This window comes from Podarcis pityusensis (assembly GCF_964106645.2).
Source record: "Podarcis pityusensis genome assembly, chromosome: 11".
Taxonomy (NCBI): domain Eukaryota; kingdom Metazoa; phylum Chordata; class Lepidosauria; order Squamata; family Lacertidae; genus Podarcis; species Podarcis pityusensis.
Window position 1 is genome coordinate 31722259 of NC_138036.1, and position 15792 is coordinate 31738050.

The 15792-nt window shown below is 40.6% G+C and overlaps 1 protein-coding gene across 10 annotated transcripts in view; it reads left to right on the forward strand.

The window, feature by feature from the left end:
• The window catches only part of XRCC4 (X-ray repair cross complementing 4), a 102503-nt gene that overhangs the window by 9748 nt on the left and 76963 nt on the right, over positions 1-15792 (forward strand). For 9 of the 10 annotated variants that reach the window (XR_013977196.1, XR_013977197.1, XR_013977198.1 and 6 more), the window contains one exon: positions 4042-4232. Coding sequence is in view for 7 of the 10 variants with exons in the window: in XM_080973037.1 (XP_080829163.1) it covers positions 4042-4232 (191 nt within the window). In the remaining 3 variants the exon portion in view is untranslated. Of the gene's footprint in view, positions 1-684; positions 794-4041; positions 4233-15792 lie in introns of those variants that run through there. The other variant, XM_080973035.1, reaches the window with a different exon arrangement.

Consider the following 15792-nt stretch of genomic DNA (forward strand, 5'->3'; position numbering starts at 1 on the left):
TACAGTCTGGCCACAGCATTTTGCATCAGGAGGGAGCTGTTGAGACAAGTTCAAGGGTAGCCCTACATAGAGTGCATTGCTTGCCAATCCATGATACACTACGCTATCCCTGTTGAAGAACACCCATGGTTGGTGTACCAGCAGTAGGTGTCATGAACTGGTGAGATGACGAGGAGGAAGAGGATCCCAATGAGGGGTGTAGTCAAGATTGGGACACACCAAGGCAAGCAAGGAATAGGGAAGGAAATACAGGATAGTGGCGGATGGCGAGGGGGATGGGAGTCAGTGCACCAGAACCAGAGCAGCAGGACCCATCACCAGAGGCAGAGGAGCCCCTGTCTCCATGAACTTGGCAGGCTCTGAGGCATTGGGAGCAGCGGAAGTACCACTCTAGGAGGCTAAGGCAGGCAAGCGCCCATGGCCCATCTTCCTAGCTCGCTAGGTGAGGCTCACTAGTTCTGGGAGGAGGTGTGTGATTTCGCAACTGGAGGAGGCTTGGAACAGGTGAGGGTCCCATGCCTCATCAAGTCCAGATGCTGCAATCAACATGCAAAGTACAAAAGGGAAGCAGAGCTGAGGGGCAGCGTCTATTCAGCTGCCCATGTTGCTAGACCTTGACTTGGATGCTCTTGGACTGTACTTTGGGTTTGACTCTGGACTGTATCCTGACTTTTGGACTTCAGATTTGGCTACTTGGATTGACCCTGGACTACATTTCTGGACCTTTGACCTTGCTTGTGTGGTTTGACCCTGGTCTTTGAGCTTTGGACTTGACATACTGACTTGCCACCAGGTAGGCCAGGGGATCAGGACAGTAGGTGGTTGGAGGCACTTCTAGCCACTGCAGCTACCCGAGCCTCCAACAACACAGATGGATCCATGAGCAGCCACATACTGCAAACCTTTCAGAAAGCATGCAACCCTGTCCAGAAGAGGCAACCAACCAATTTCCTGGACATGGGAACCACCCACCCACAGTGCCTGCATCTGCCAAGGATTCAAACTTATTTTATTGACCCTCATTTAGTCTACTGTTATATCCAGGAAGTGGACTAGATATTGCATAGCCTTTCCTGACTCAGGTGCTATGAAGATGTGGAGCTGTGTGTCATCAGCATACTGCTGACTCTTTGCAACCCCCACAGCTCCTAATGATCACTTCTGCCATTGTTCCATTTATTCAGGTTGCAGTCCAATGGAACTAGTGTGTGTAGGGCAACTGAAGAAGAGCCATGGTGTTCTTTTTAGGTTTTCATCACTGAATTACCCAGAGTTGACAGGACAATCTCCTTTTAAACTAAGCAGTGGCTTGACTCATGGGGTGACACAGAAGAGAAATCTCAAATGTCTTATTGGGTCATGCCTGGATATAAATGACTGTTCTGCATATATAGCTTTAGAGATTAAGTGGTTTACGAAATGTCGAGTATTTGAAGTGACCTCGTAGAGCTTGTTGGCAGAAAGAGTATTACACATATGTGTATGTAAAGTAAGTCTGTTTGCGACTTCTTTCTTTATGCCTGTTTTGTGCTCCGAAGTGTGGGAAGCAATTGTTCTGGTGATAATCATACTTGGGTGGGTGCAGGTTGCTAAATCCTAGTGCTTGTCACCCTCCCATTGATTAATGGACATCAATAATCTACACATTATCTGATTTTCATTGTGAGCCATTTTCCCATGGTTCCTTTTCATGCTTGATTGTACTCTATAGTATTACCATGCAAAACTGTTGTGGGAATTATAGATACCATTAAAAATTTCCTTTTTAAAAAAATAAGCTTTATTAATTTAAATTACACACTTTTACAAAGAATTTACAATCTCATACTACAAAAAGAAAATTTAAGAAAAAACAATTAAGAAAAAGGAAAAGAAGAAAATACAGAAAAAAGAAAGTAGAAAAAGCAAATTTACGTACATAAAACCAACAAACTTAATCTTCCTAATTAATACTTAGCCATTGAAAATTTCCATAACAACTATGGATGCTCATAAAAACAGAATTTTTTACCAGGTGTTAGATGGCCCTGGACAAACAGTGTTCAAAACTCCCATTGTTCTAGGTGCATTTTGTGACAGGGAATTTCATTAGCATGAGCAGTTTTTGAGCTCTGGGCACAGTACTGCGCCTAAGATTTCAGATTAAAACTGCAGAGTGGAAGGAAAGGAGGACTTTTTTCTGCCTCCCCACTTCCAGTTACTCTCTGAAGACTGGAGAAGAGACCCTCTTAAGAATATTGGGGGGTGGGCATGGGAAGAACTAGACCATATGAAAAATGAACATAATATTTTAGCTGCAGTCCATTCATTTTCAGTTTTGTATTCTTGTTATTTAAAAGCACTTCTAGACATTCTGTTGTTGTACCCATAGCCTAGGTTTAAGGTGCCATTTAGCTCCTTGCTTTCGTATCTCAGTTTCTAACACCTGTCACTTGGCCCTGTGGGGTTTACTTGGCCGCTGTATTACAAACAGCACTTGGCAGCACAGTCTAACCACCGTTACAGTTTCCCACAATGCCCCAGAGTGATGCTGTATAGCAGGAATGTCCAACAGGTCGATCGTGATCTACTGGTAGACCCCCCCCCCCAGGAGGTTTTGGTAGATTGCGGTCGATCGCTGGGTCCTTTCCTTAGCACTGGTAAAGCTCTGCCCTCCATTGTTGCACGATCTGCAGAATGGAAGACGGAGTTTAGTTTGTTTCCCCAGCGATCTGTTGGTGAATGGCTGCCCCCTTTCTCCCTAAAAATGGCCAACAGCTAAACTTTGAACTCCCCCAAAATGTGGCTCTCTTCAGTTAAAAAAGCTCAACAACTTTGACCTGAACCCCCCCCCCCAAACAGGGGTAGATCATTGCCAGTTTTTAATTCTATGAGTAGATTGTAGTCTCTTGGGAGTTGGCCACCCCTGCTATATAGGAGCATTATATGAGATGAATTTGACAGCTAGATGTCTGAGCTGGGGAATTAATATGGCAGTTGATCTGAGTATCCGGTTAGATGTTTTAAAGGGAAGTTTGGACCAGATACTGGTGCTTGACTCTGCTGTGGGGCTGAGGCCTCAGCAGTTGTCCAAGGGTGTTGGGTGCTGATACTGGCCCTGACTCCTAGTCATTAAGAAGAGGGGTGATACATATTAATGGAATGTGCAGGGTGTCACCATGGAGAAATGGCTCACTACAAGGATCAATAAATGTGCAGGGTGGCTCTTAAATGGATCAGTGTTGAAATCTGGGTGGCGGTACATGCTGGTGTTGGAAGACCTGTTGAACTAAACCTAACTTTATTTGTGAATTGGGTTGAGTGTAAGAGTTAAGAAAGAAAAGGAGCACAAAAAATAATTGAATAATAACATTAAAATACATTGCAGTGGAATATAAAAGGGAGATATCAAATTATCTGATCCCAGGCATATGTTTACTAAGCCCATAGTGTTTACTTCTAAGTAGAAATGTTGAGCTTACACTATCAAGACCAATGCCAAAGTGCGTACATGTTTACTCTTCAAATCATCCACATGTTTTGGTTTGATGCTTTCCTTAACATAGGATTGTGAAATGGGCTTTGAAATCATAGCGTAACTTCAGATGGGGTGAGCAAAAACTAAATTGAGTTGTAAAGGTTAAAAAAAGGAAGATAAGGAGCATTAAAGAGGAGAGCTGATTCAAATACTACTGAGCTCTCTAGAAAGGTCCTCTAATCCTGTGAGGTTTGGTTCGAATCCTGGATTTCAGGCTATAATCCTTGCAGAGTTATGTGTACCTAAACCATTTTATTTTAGTGGCATTATGTGTGCCTTACCTGGATATCATCAGGCAGTTCATATTTCTTTAGCTTTAGAAACTTTTGAATCATTGTGGTGATTTTTAATTACTTGCTTCAGCAGTCAGCAGCAATAAATTGACCTATAAAGTGTTTGATAAATTACAGAATGTGATAAGGGATGGAATATAAAACCAACCATGTCTTGCCTTATTCTATACTTTGAAGAAATCCTATAAAAAACTGCATTGTGACAAAAACGTGTGTGGAATCTTCCAACAGTGCCTGAGGAAGATATTTCCAAGGAAGCTGCTGACATGGAAATGGAACGAGAGAAATACATTGGAGAGCTTAAAAAAGTGTTGTTATTTGAAGGAGGACTGGCAGACAAATACAATTTTGATATTTCTAAAGGAGGAGTGGATGGAGAGTGCCTCAATTTTTCTTATGAAAAGAATCTGAAAGATGTTTCTGTAAGTATTGCTTTATTAAGAATTGTTACATTATGGTTTTCCTAAGAGAGTTTCAGTATAGTAGACCATTAATCTTCAGTAATATAGTGGATACTGCACAGCAATTCCTTAAACTTTATTTTTCAATAATTCTGTAATGGGTAAGATCTGTGAGGTTGTTTTTAATCAGTATAAGGATTTCTTTGACTTTTTGATTCCAAAATTTAAGTAAAGCAAGAAATCATTTTGTTAAGCATACATTAAGTTTGAGTTATTGTCTGAATCCCAAGGAGTAAAAGGCTATATAGTTACTCTGATGAAGGCAACAACAATGAAAGCTATGGGAACATCTTAAATTATAATCTAGCTTTGTATTTACCCTCCTCTTGGGAACATAATTTGAATGAATTTAATTTAATTTATTGCTTTACCACTTTAGACTATCTGGCGTGATTTGAAAAATGACAGAGCTTTATTGTAAGTTACTAGCATTGATAAATAAAAATATTTATCACATGAGGTAAACAGAGGCTTGCCAGATCTCTAATTTTTTTCAGACCTGGTGGTAAACCTTTTATGTGGATTTTAGTCACTAACATTTCTTCAATAACTCACACTCAAAGCTACACATGATGTTAATGTTATGTAGTTTTGTCCCTTAATGCTTCATCTATTTATTTTACTTAAAAACAACTGCTCAGGCCATAGACACCAATGTGATAGCTGTGGATATGTATGAGAGAGAGAAAGATCCACCTTTTTACCATCTTCTATTTGTCCTTCCCAGCAGTGCCCTATGCTTTCCACTTTTATGTTAGAAAACTTATACGTGTTTGTTTCAGGGGAAATAGGCACTTTTTTGAGGAAATAACTACCTATCTGCACCATAGAATTGTAGCGTTTGAAGGGACATTGAGGGTCATCTAGTCTAATCTCCTGCAATACAGAAATCTTAACTAAAGCATCCATGATAGATGGCCTCAGTCCACCCCCTCTCATGGGAGTCTGTTCCACTGTTAAACAGCTCGCACTGTCAGAAAGTTCTTTCTGATATTTAGTCAGAATTTCCTTTCGTGTAACTTGAGGTCACATCCTCTGGAGCAAGAGAAAACAAGCTTGCTCCATTCTTCATGTAACAGCCTTTAGATATTTGAAGATAGCTATCCTTTCTCCTCTGTCTTCTTTTTACCAGGATAAATTTATCAAATTCCCTTCACTGTTCCTCATAAAGCTTGGTTTCCAGACCTATGATCATCCTGGTCGCCCTCTTCTGCACACATTCCAGTTTCTCCATATCCTTCTTAAAGTGTGGTGCCCAGAACTGGACACAGTACTCCAGATGTTGTCTGACCAAGGAAGAATAAAGTATACTGTCCACTTAATTGGGACAATTTACTTCTGTTGATGCAGCCTCGAATAGCATTAGCTTTTTTTCTGCTGCATCATGCTCTGGACTCATGTTAAGCTTGGGGTCTTCTAAGACCCCCTAGATCCTTTCCACATGTACTACTGGCAATCCAGGTGTCTCCCATCTTATATTTGTGCAGCTGGTTCTTCAAGCCTAAGTGTAGAACCTGATATTTGTCCCTACTGAGATTCCTTTCTGAAGTTCTATTCCCATAGTTCTAGTCTCACTGAACCATGAAGGTTCCAAAAGGTGGCTTACCAGGCAAGCAGACTAGACCTGGAAAGCTGTGCTCATCAAGGCTATTGCATGAAAAATGCAATAAGATCAGGCTGCACTCTTTAGTGTACATCATTGGAAATAAGTCCTGTTGACTTTATTTATTTATTTATTTATTTCAACAAAAATTATCTATCACTTGATTGTAATAAAGCCTCAAACCCATGTACAATAACATATGACCTTTTCAGTAAAGGACAGTCACAGAGGTATTTTTTTAAACATTCACAAATAATTGGAAACAGCAATAAGCTGAAAACAAGATTAAAACGCATGTAACTTTTATATGTCTGGAAAGGCTTTCCTAAACAAAAATGTTTTGAGCAAGCATGAGAGTACAGCGATGGTGCGTGCCTGATGTCATTAGGCAGGGACTTCGAAAGTGTAGGTGCTGCTAGACTAAAATATTGATTTTTTACAAGAATGCATATTATGTGGCACCTGATACAATACCAGTTTCAAAAATTGAAGCAGTCAAGTGAGCATATATGGGATAAGATGATCCCACAAGTAAACTGGTCCCATACTGTTAAGGGCTTTATATATGAACAGCAACACCTTGAACCTGGCTTGGTTGAAAATTATCAACCAGTTGCAGAGCAGAGATGTGATATACTAACAGGCTCTCCCTCCTGTCTTCAACTGTGCCAGAATTACTGTGGTTAAGCTCCCCTGGTCCAGGGACAGCAATGGTCACAGCTGAAATAAAAATAGGCCATGCTTCCACATAAATGTGTTCAAGAATGAGAAGCCACGGTAACAATTTTTTTAAAAAACCTAATTTGTATTTTATTTTTTACTCATCACATTTGTATTCTGTCATTTTTGTGTGTTATCTTCATGACAACCCAGTGGCTTGTCCAAGGCCCCCAAGTCAGCTTCATGGTTCGATGGGGATTTAGATAAGGAAATCTAGGTATGATTGAGGCGGACAGTCTTGTATAGTGGTGATGACATTAACCAGTGATATTATCTGTGATTTTGAAGTGTTAACATTTTTCGTAACAGGATGAATACTAGTGATGGGTTGTTAAAAGTTAACCCGCTAAGCATGTGGATAATTTGCATAACTATACTAATCAGGAAGGGGGTCTGGGGAGCATAACATAGTATGGGCCTCCTTTAGTTGAAAATTTCAAGGTAACCCAGTTAATTTTATCTACTATATTAGATGTAATAAGTTAAAATAAAGGAAAGGAAAATAAGGGCTGTTGACTGGGGAACACGTACAGTTGGCAAAATCTGTATGTCTTTGGAAATACTTGCTGGAGGAAATAGTGGTAGTTTAGTTTGAGTCATTCTGCAATAAACTAGACAAAGCATTGGAAAATCTGTGCCTTGAAGCAGTCTTGCATTGGCATTGAAATGCATTTCATGACCTAATTAGGTGTTTTGCATCCTAGAAATTTATAATTCTGTGACAGCTAGCCCACACATGGGGCAGACATGAAAAATCTTCCAAGCAATGATGTTTTAGTGAAGTACAATTCATTCGCGTCAATTCACAATTCAAGCTAGTCCTCCTAAAATTTGATCTTCAGTGCCTTGTGAGTGTTGATTTCAACACTGGGCCCACTGAGATGTGCAATTGGAGTCACATTCAAATCTACATCTCCAACAGCTGCACCAATAGAACTTATTTCTTTTTTGGCAGTTTAATTTTTTGCATTATGAGACTCAAATAGATTAGGAATTGGGGGTTCCTGTTTTGTGGTTTTATATTTTGATTTTGTTCTGTGAACCACCCTGAGACTACAGTGGTACCTCGGGTTAAGTATTTAATTCGTTCCGGAGGTCCGTACTTAACCTGAAACTGTACTTAACCTGAAGCACCACTTTAGCTAATGGGGCCTCCTGCTGTTGCCGTGCCGCCGGAGCACGATTTCTGTTCTCATCCTGAAGCAAAGTTCTTAACCCGAGGTATTATTTCTGGGTTAGCGGAATCTGTAACCTGAAGCGTATGTAACCGGAGGTACTATTGTATTGGGTATAGGGCGGTATATAAATTCAATTAATAATAATAATAATAATAATAATAATAATAATTTGACTTTAATGAATAAAGCAAAAGAAAACTTCCTTTGCCTTTCTGATTATGATAGCCTAGATATATGTGGGATGCTGTGAAATTGTATTTGATGTTTGTCAGAAGATGATATTAATGTGCAATGTAGAGAATTAATAAAGGTTGCAGTTGCTACCAATAATTATTCTTCCCATGGAAGAAAAGGATTTACTATACTGTAGACAGAATGTTACAACTTCATAATAGTTTGATAGCCAAAGTAATGTTCAAATCAATTATTGTGTGGTTTAAACTATGTTATGAAGAAATAGAACAAGTATTTAACACTGCCTCTGTTTCTGTGCAATGCTTTGTTCTAAGTCCACTGAACTTTCAGTCAAAAGACACGAGGCTTTCGTATACCAGAAAATACTAGAGATCTGTATTAATTGCATCTGAAGCCACTAAATTATATAATACCAATTATTAATGACTTTGCCTCTTAAGACAGCTGTCTTTTGTCTTAAGAGTTTTTAACATGCTGCTCTTTGGAAACGCTCTTAGACTGGTAAGGGCAAACTAGACTGTTGAGAATTGCATTAAAATAACAATAGGCTTGGTACACAGTAGGGCTTGTGTGTCAAAGCAGCTGCAGAGCAAAATGGGCCACACACACTGAGAACTCAGTAAGGGGCCATTGAGGCTCGGTCAGCTAAACTGCTGCCACCTAAACAAACACCATAACAAGAGTCAGTGATTTACTGTTTGATCTAAGTAGGTGACCACTTGGAAGTAAATCTTTCCAAGTACTTCAGCTAGGAACTCTCTGCATATAACAAATAAATGGGACTCCTGCAAGACTTTCTCATTGGAGGTGGCAATTAAATTGATTAAAGACCTCTTGATAAGCAGCATTTGAGGGCTAGCAAACCTTTCTGTATAATAAGGTGGCAAGTATTGTATTTTCTTTCTGCCTCCACCCCCACCTAAGAACACTGCTAAAATTTTAGTCAATGAAGTTCTGTCAGCATGCGGAAAACGACATGATTTACTAGGCTGAAGAAAGAAACCCACATAATTTGTTTCAGCTTGTCCATCTTTTTTGTAGTGTGTTCTTAAAATACAGGTCACAGGACAGAAGGATAATTTTAATTTGCAAATGGATTAAAGCATCACCATATATGCATGCGTATATTTCCACATATCCCTCTGCACCACTACCAACTAGAATTTGTGTGCATTTCAGAGTTTCCCATATGGTAATGTCAAGGACCCAAAGGCTCTGAGTTGTGCTTTCCTGTTTTGGGATACATGCTGGGCATTATAGCTCTTGATATTTCAAGTCAGTGTTTACATTTTCTTGTTCAGCTGAGTTAAAATAACTTCTAGTCATGAGGAAAATCTTTAAATCATGGGCTGGTGACAAGACTTGGTTTCCACAGAGGGAGGAAGAGAGAAAGAGAAGAAAGAGATGATTATGGAACATCAAGTGCATCGTGACTGCTCTGCCACATCATTCATATTGTTAATTTTTTAAAAAATATAAACCTACAGGACGTAAAATGTTTTGCCTACAATTTGCCTTTGCCAGTGTTCTGCATCTTCAGAGAAGGAACTCATGCCCTATTAGATACTATGGAAACAGCTTCAGACTCAAACTGTGAATTTCTACCATTTCACATTCATAAAGGCAAATGTTTAAATTTATTGGTTGCACAAAACATTAAATCCTCATTGCTTCTATTTCTGATAGTCAGCCTTAAGTGCCAATGCATATGTAACAAAAAAGGGACCACCCATGTGCAAGCTCTGGGGAACCCAGCATGTTTGGGAGAGCCCAGATGTGCATATGTATGGGGAAGAGGAAGTGAATCTCTAAAGCAAATTCCCCCAAACAGCCCATTGTGCAGTGAGCATGCTCAGTGGCCACCAGATGCTGACTGTGGGGTCTAGGGGATCAGAAATTAGGTAGAAAGACGACTGGAATGGAGTACTCTTGGCAAGGTCATGGCTGGGTAACCGGAACAGTTAACAGAAGCAGGGAAACTGGAACAGTTAACAGGACATTTTGTCACATTTATGATATTTATGGCTGGATTCAAAAAGAACTTACTTTTTTTGCTTACAAACATGGGAGTCTAGGGAAGACATGTGAGAATGATAAAAGGGTGATAAAAGGGTGGGGGACAGTTTTGAATCAGTGCCATGCTTGTTTATTTGCTTGCTGCTACTGCTGCTGCTGTTGTTTAAGAAGTCACCTACTAAAGAGAGAATAGTATGCAGGGTCTTTTTGTATCATAAAAGTCATTCCAGGACTATTTGGATTCTGGCCACACTATAGATGGTTTTGCTCTTTGCCCCTCTGCCAAATCTCTGATTTAAATTCACCACAGTTCTGGTTAGCAATGTCAGTTCCTTAACCTTAGCATTTTTGTCTCTGCAGCTAACAGCAGCTTCTAAGGTGGAGGTGCAGGGTAAAATTCTCCTCCTCACCATGTTGTAGCCAAATCCCTTCTCCAGTGGCTGCTTCTTAAAATATACTGCAAGCTTCAAGTCCAAAAATTATGGCAGCACTTCAAGCCTTATCTCTACAGCCATTGATGGACCCATCCTTTGTAAATTTGTACAGTTATTAGCTAGTACCGTATTGCAAAAACATCTAACCTGGTGGCCGTCATGATATTTTGTAGTGAGATTTCATACATGAAATATCAGTCATGTGAAGAAGTAAATTAACATTGTGGTTCATCTTGTTAATCTACCTAAATTATTAAAAACTTTTCAAGAGCAATTACTATATTTCTAATCTAAGAAAACTGTTTTACACCAGTGATGTTTTGTTCCGTAGCCATTTGTTGGATTCCCAGAGAAGCTATACCTTGTGCATAAGAAGACTCAGAGGAATCTCCTGATAGCTGGAACTCTGACTCCCATTACTAGAATGAGATTTACCGGTAAATTAAACAAATGGCCCTGATTCTATGTACATAGGCCATGGCCCAGCATATAATGTCCTGGGAATATTGTCAAATATCAACAACCTGTCTGGCAAATGACAATTACAACCCTCATTAAAAACCTGGTGTTTACCATGAATAATTAATACAAGGTATCAAGGTGGCGTTCAAGACAAATCCAAGGGACTCTCAGATCCAGGGACTAATTTTCTAGCTCTTCAGATGCATGAGTAGAGTCCAATTTGCTTTCAAAACTTTTTTCTGGTTTAAAGGGTTTTTCCTCCCTTCTGTACCCAAGTATGCATATGAGCCAGCTATCCCACATGGCTTAGCTAGTGGGTGGTGAAGGGTGCAATAGCCTCAACAGTGTTCGCAATAGGGCTATGTTGTTGCTGTTATATATCACTGAAATAAGTTAAATGTAAAACCTCTCCTAAAGCCTTACATATATCAGTTTTCAGGAATTCCTCATTAACAATCCAATAATTCCATTCATGGGCACAGTTATATAATGAATGTTAGGGAGTGGGTGGCGCTGTGGTCTAAACCACTGAGCCTCTTGGGATTGCCTATCGGAAGGTTGGCAATTTGAATCCATGTGACGGGGTGAGCTTCCATTGCTGTGTCCCAGCTTCTGCCAACCTAGCAGTTCAAAAGCATACAAGTGCAAATAGATAAATAGGTACCACTGCAGCGGGAAGGTAAACGGCATTTCCATGTGCTCTAGTTTCCATCACGGTGTTCCGTTGCGCCAAAAGCGGTTTAGTTATGCTGGCCACATGACCCGGAAAGCTGTCTGAGGACAAATGCCAGCTCCCTCGGCCTGAAGTGAGATGAGTGCTGCACCCCATAGTCTCCTTTGACTGGACTTGACCATCCAGGGGTCTTTTACCTTTACCTTTACTTAGATAATGAATAGCAGTGTGTCAACTACAGGCTTCTTTGGATGAAGCTAATTATTGGATAGGGCTAATTATCAGATCTCATTTCACTTTGACTTTTTATCTGTTTTGGGGGCAGAAACTGATTTGGTTGAACTGGGCGACAACCTTTGCAATTGTGTCCCTGCCCATCCCCTGCACCATCCCAGTAAGCATCATTGACACTGCTGTGGGAAGATCATTGACCACAGACTTTTCTGGATCACCTGACAAGGTTGGGAGCAGGGAGCACTGTTTTGTAATGTTTCCACTTATCTGTTGAGCAAGTTCCAGAACTTAATACAGTACAAAGAGACTATTGCTCCATCTCAAAGCTATGCATTTTTTCTTTCACCGTTTAATATCTACTGGACAATTTACTGGACAGGGATTTGGAGTTCAGTGTTAGAAATATGTGGATCTTAGTGAGATGGTGGTTCAGTGAATCTGGTATCTGGTGTCAGTAATGGGTTAGATGAACACCTGTGGACGAGCTCACTCTAGATATGACTGAGATGTTAGTGATTTGTGGCCAGTTGAACTTCTGGTTGTGGTTATTATTTATTGAAGGATCCGGTTTATAGCTTGGGAATTTTTGGTGTTTGGTGTTTCTGGACCTGGCTTTTATGTTTAGGTGGCATATGTGACCAAGAGTATTTTTTCAATCCAGCTTCCCCTGTCTTCTAGCTTTAATCTCTTAGCTATGGTGTTTGGTCCACTTGTTGCAGGTTTTGTCGATGGGGTTGAAGTTCATTCTTTTTCAACAAAAGCTTTTATGTTAAGTTTGCAACTCTTCTTTGCATCTGGCCTTCTGACTTATCAGACAGATGGGAAAAAGCCCTCCTAGCCAGATAATTTCCTAAAGATTTAACAGCTGTTGATATGAAACTTAAACTAGCAAACATTATTCATACTCCTCATAAAAAAAATAAATTGTATGATGATACGAAAATAATGAATATTTTGAACTTGGAGCATAAAATTTATATGGAGAGAGAGAGAAATACAGTTTTGAGGAGTATGTAAGCAATTAGCTAAGTTCTTGAGAAAGCGCTTGCTAGGATCCCTCCAATATGGAGAGGGGGGCAAACTTCATGCTATTCTGTTGCTGCTTGCTGAGTGCTGTTGCTACACCATCACATGGCAGCAGAGAATGTTCATTGGCTCTTTATGTGAAGCAGATGGTGCCAGAGATTTATGTGGTGTTCATGTAAATGTGGGTATCAGAGGGGTAAGTCCATATCAAAACTTGTCAGCTTTTTTTCATGGTTGGTAGATAGTGTGGCATTGCCATTTGTGTGTGTCTGCCTGCTCTCTGTGGTATCTCTTTGGGCTATGGCCCTTTGTTGGCATCTGGTGATAATATGTTTTCCCTTAGTATTATGCTTTGGGATTTTATTTTTGCACTGCTACAACATGGCTTCCCTCTGTGTCTGCTCCAACTTTACCCATATTTGGCACAGTTGCAATGTCCCACATTGCTTTGCTGGTGGAACTTAAAGGTGTGCTTGCGGTCACAATCCCAGTTACCTTACATGGTTGTGGTCTTCACTTTCTGTGCTTAAGAACCAGAAACTAAACCAAAGGGAAACATCCAAGGTGGAGATCTTTCTATTTGTTAAGTAATCTTTTTTAAATGCTTGATCATAACCAGGCAAGGAAATTCATAGTCATCTGTGACCAGAAGAAGACCTTTAGGGCTAATGCTGCCTTTAGAGTAGTGATGATAGCCATGACGGGTTAAACCCAGGGATATTGAAAGCTTGTGGATTTTAATTGCCATGTAATTTAAATCAGACGTGCCAGACAGTATTTGTATAACATTTTAAGCACAAAGGTTTGTGCCTGGCATGCTTCCAGTGCTGCATGTGTTCCTCAAATGTTGTTTAGTCATTGCAGTATATTTATGCTATCTAGAAACACATGTATTTAGTTTCCTGAACAATGAGCTTTAATCAAGGCCACCTCCTAGAGATAGACAACAAGGACAACAAGTATGTAGCAAGTACATTGCCAGGATAGAAATTAAGTGTACATTTGCTTGAATCTCCTCTAATTCCCCCCCCCCCCACAATAGTTTTCTAAGTTGGCGAGGGGTGGGGGGTGGGCTGCTAAAGATGTTTTGGGCAGAGGACTTACTCATATCGGATTTTATAGTTTGGACAGTGGCCAAAACATTAAAGCACTTAAGGAAAAATAAAACGGAAGTAATTGTCATCCGTGAATGCTTGTATCGGCTTAATGCTGGTCCTTGTTGTTCAGCTCTGCGTTTCTCACAACCTGCTGGTATAAAATTTCATTGTAGTTTTCCAGTGGTAATGGCTGTGATCCAGAAAAATGCCTGGCTGGAGTCTCCCCCACCCTGCAAAGGGAACCTCCCACGTTGAAAACTACTTTAAAATAAAGAGGAGTTTTGAAACCAATTCATAATAGTGGGGGCAAGGAAAGTCTGGTCATGCATGATGTCCACAAGTCCTTGATTACCAAAGGTCCTTTCTGCATGATACTCACTTTTTACAAAATAGGTTGATAGTTGTATTATTGTTCTGGTATTACTTAGAAGCATACACTTAAGGAATAGTCCTCTGTGCAAATAATGTCATATGGACTCCACCTTTTAGGAACAGTAGCTTGGTTTAGTATTGATGGAGTTTGACCAGAAATTGTGGGGTCTTTTTAAATATGACCCCCCCCCACCCTTACACAAAAATTCTTTGACCCAAAATTTGCTCACAGGTCTAAAGTGTTGGGCCCAGCCATGCGGATAATTTTTTTTCTTACATTTTTTCAGGGTCCCAGCCATTAGTAGTGTAAGAAACAGGGAAGTTCTGTCCTTTGATTCAGTCCTAACCTTTCTGTCCATAGGCATGTTCCTAATGTACACCACAAAATAGCACATTCTCCTCTAAGGTAAAACAAACTGTCAGTCAACTGGTTGTGTGCCAAAAGCAGAGAGTGAGGGCAAACTGGATGACTCACATAATTATTGCCTGTGTGAGTTTGGAGCCAGCAGCCACACCTCAGGAACGGCTTTGACTGGCCTCCTATACCAGGGGTAGCTGATGGATCTCAAATATTCAGTGAGTTAGGGACTTCCCATGCATGTGAAGACAGGCTCAAGTGGATTGAGTGGACAAGGCCAATAGTGGGTCCAACAGTCAAGAAGGCAGTTTCTGCATGAGGTGTAGAAGGAAATGAGGGGCAACCTCAGACGGTAGCCCATCTAGGAAAAGGAAAACTCTGCTTTGAAACCTCCGCTGCCTTGCAATATATCTTTGTGAGGGGGAAAAAGGCAAAGGTGTAAACCCTACACAAATCCGGAGCACAGTCCCTAAGGTAGTTGGATGGCGCATTATATGCTTCCTTCTGGTAACTCCTGCAGCCAAGCTGGTGCCAAATGTATTGCTTTCCTTTCCTTTGAACCACATCAGCAAGGCTGAGGGGGAAGGGGGTCTTGTTACCTGGGCAGCCTAAGGACTTCCATATACGCTGCTCAGGCTTGAATCCTGGAGAGGTCACTTTGGTTCTGCTACTGCAGCAAAAACTACATGAGAGGCAGCAGTTATGAGTTACTGGTCTGCAGCCACAGCAGGTCCTGGAATTCTTCAGTGGTTTGACTTCACCTTCAGAGGTGCACTCCATTGTCTCTTGAGACAGACAAATGCCAACAGTGTTTCAAGGTTGGAAGCAGTTATGTGAAGAGGTCCATGTGTATTAAAACTACATGTTATAAGGGAGTGCAAAAGGAAACTCAATACTGTTCATTCATTTCCCATGTGGTAAAACATGTTTCGGTAAAAGCATTAATTTTAGTGGAAAGGAGGGATGGAAATAATCTTAATAAATAATGAAGACCACTTTTGGTAGCCTTTGTCAACCTCACACTTTCCAGCTGCTTTGGGCTAGAACTCTCATCAGCTCCAGCTTGCACTGGCTGGGGCTGACGGGGCTCCTTCTGACCATCATTGTCCCACCACCAGTATCCTGACTCTGAGCCTTCTTCCCCTGAGCATTC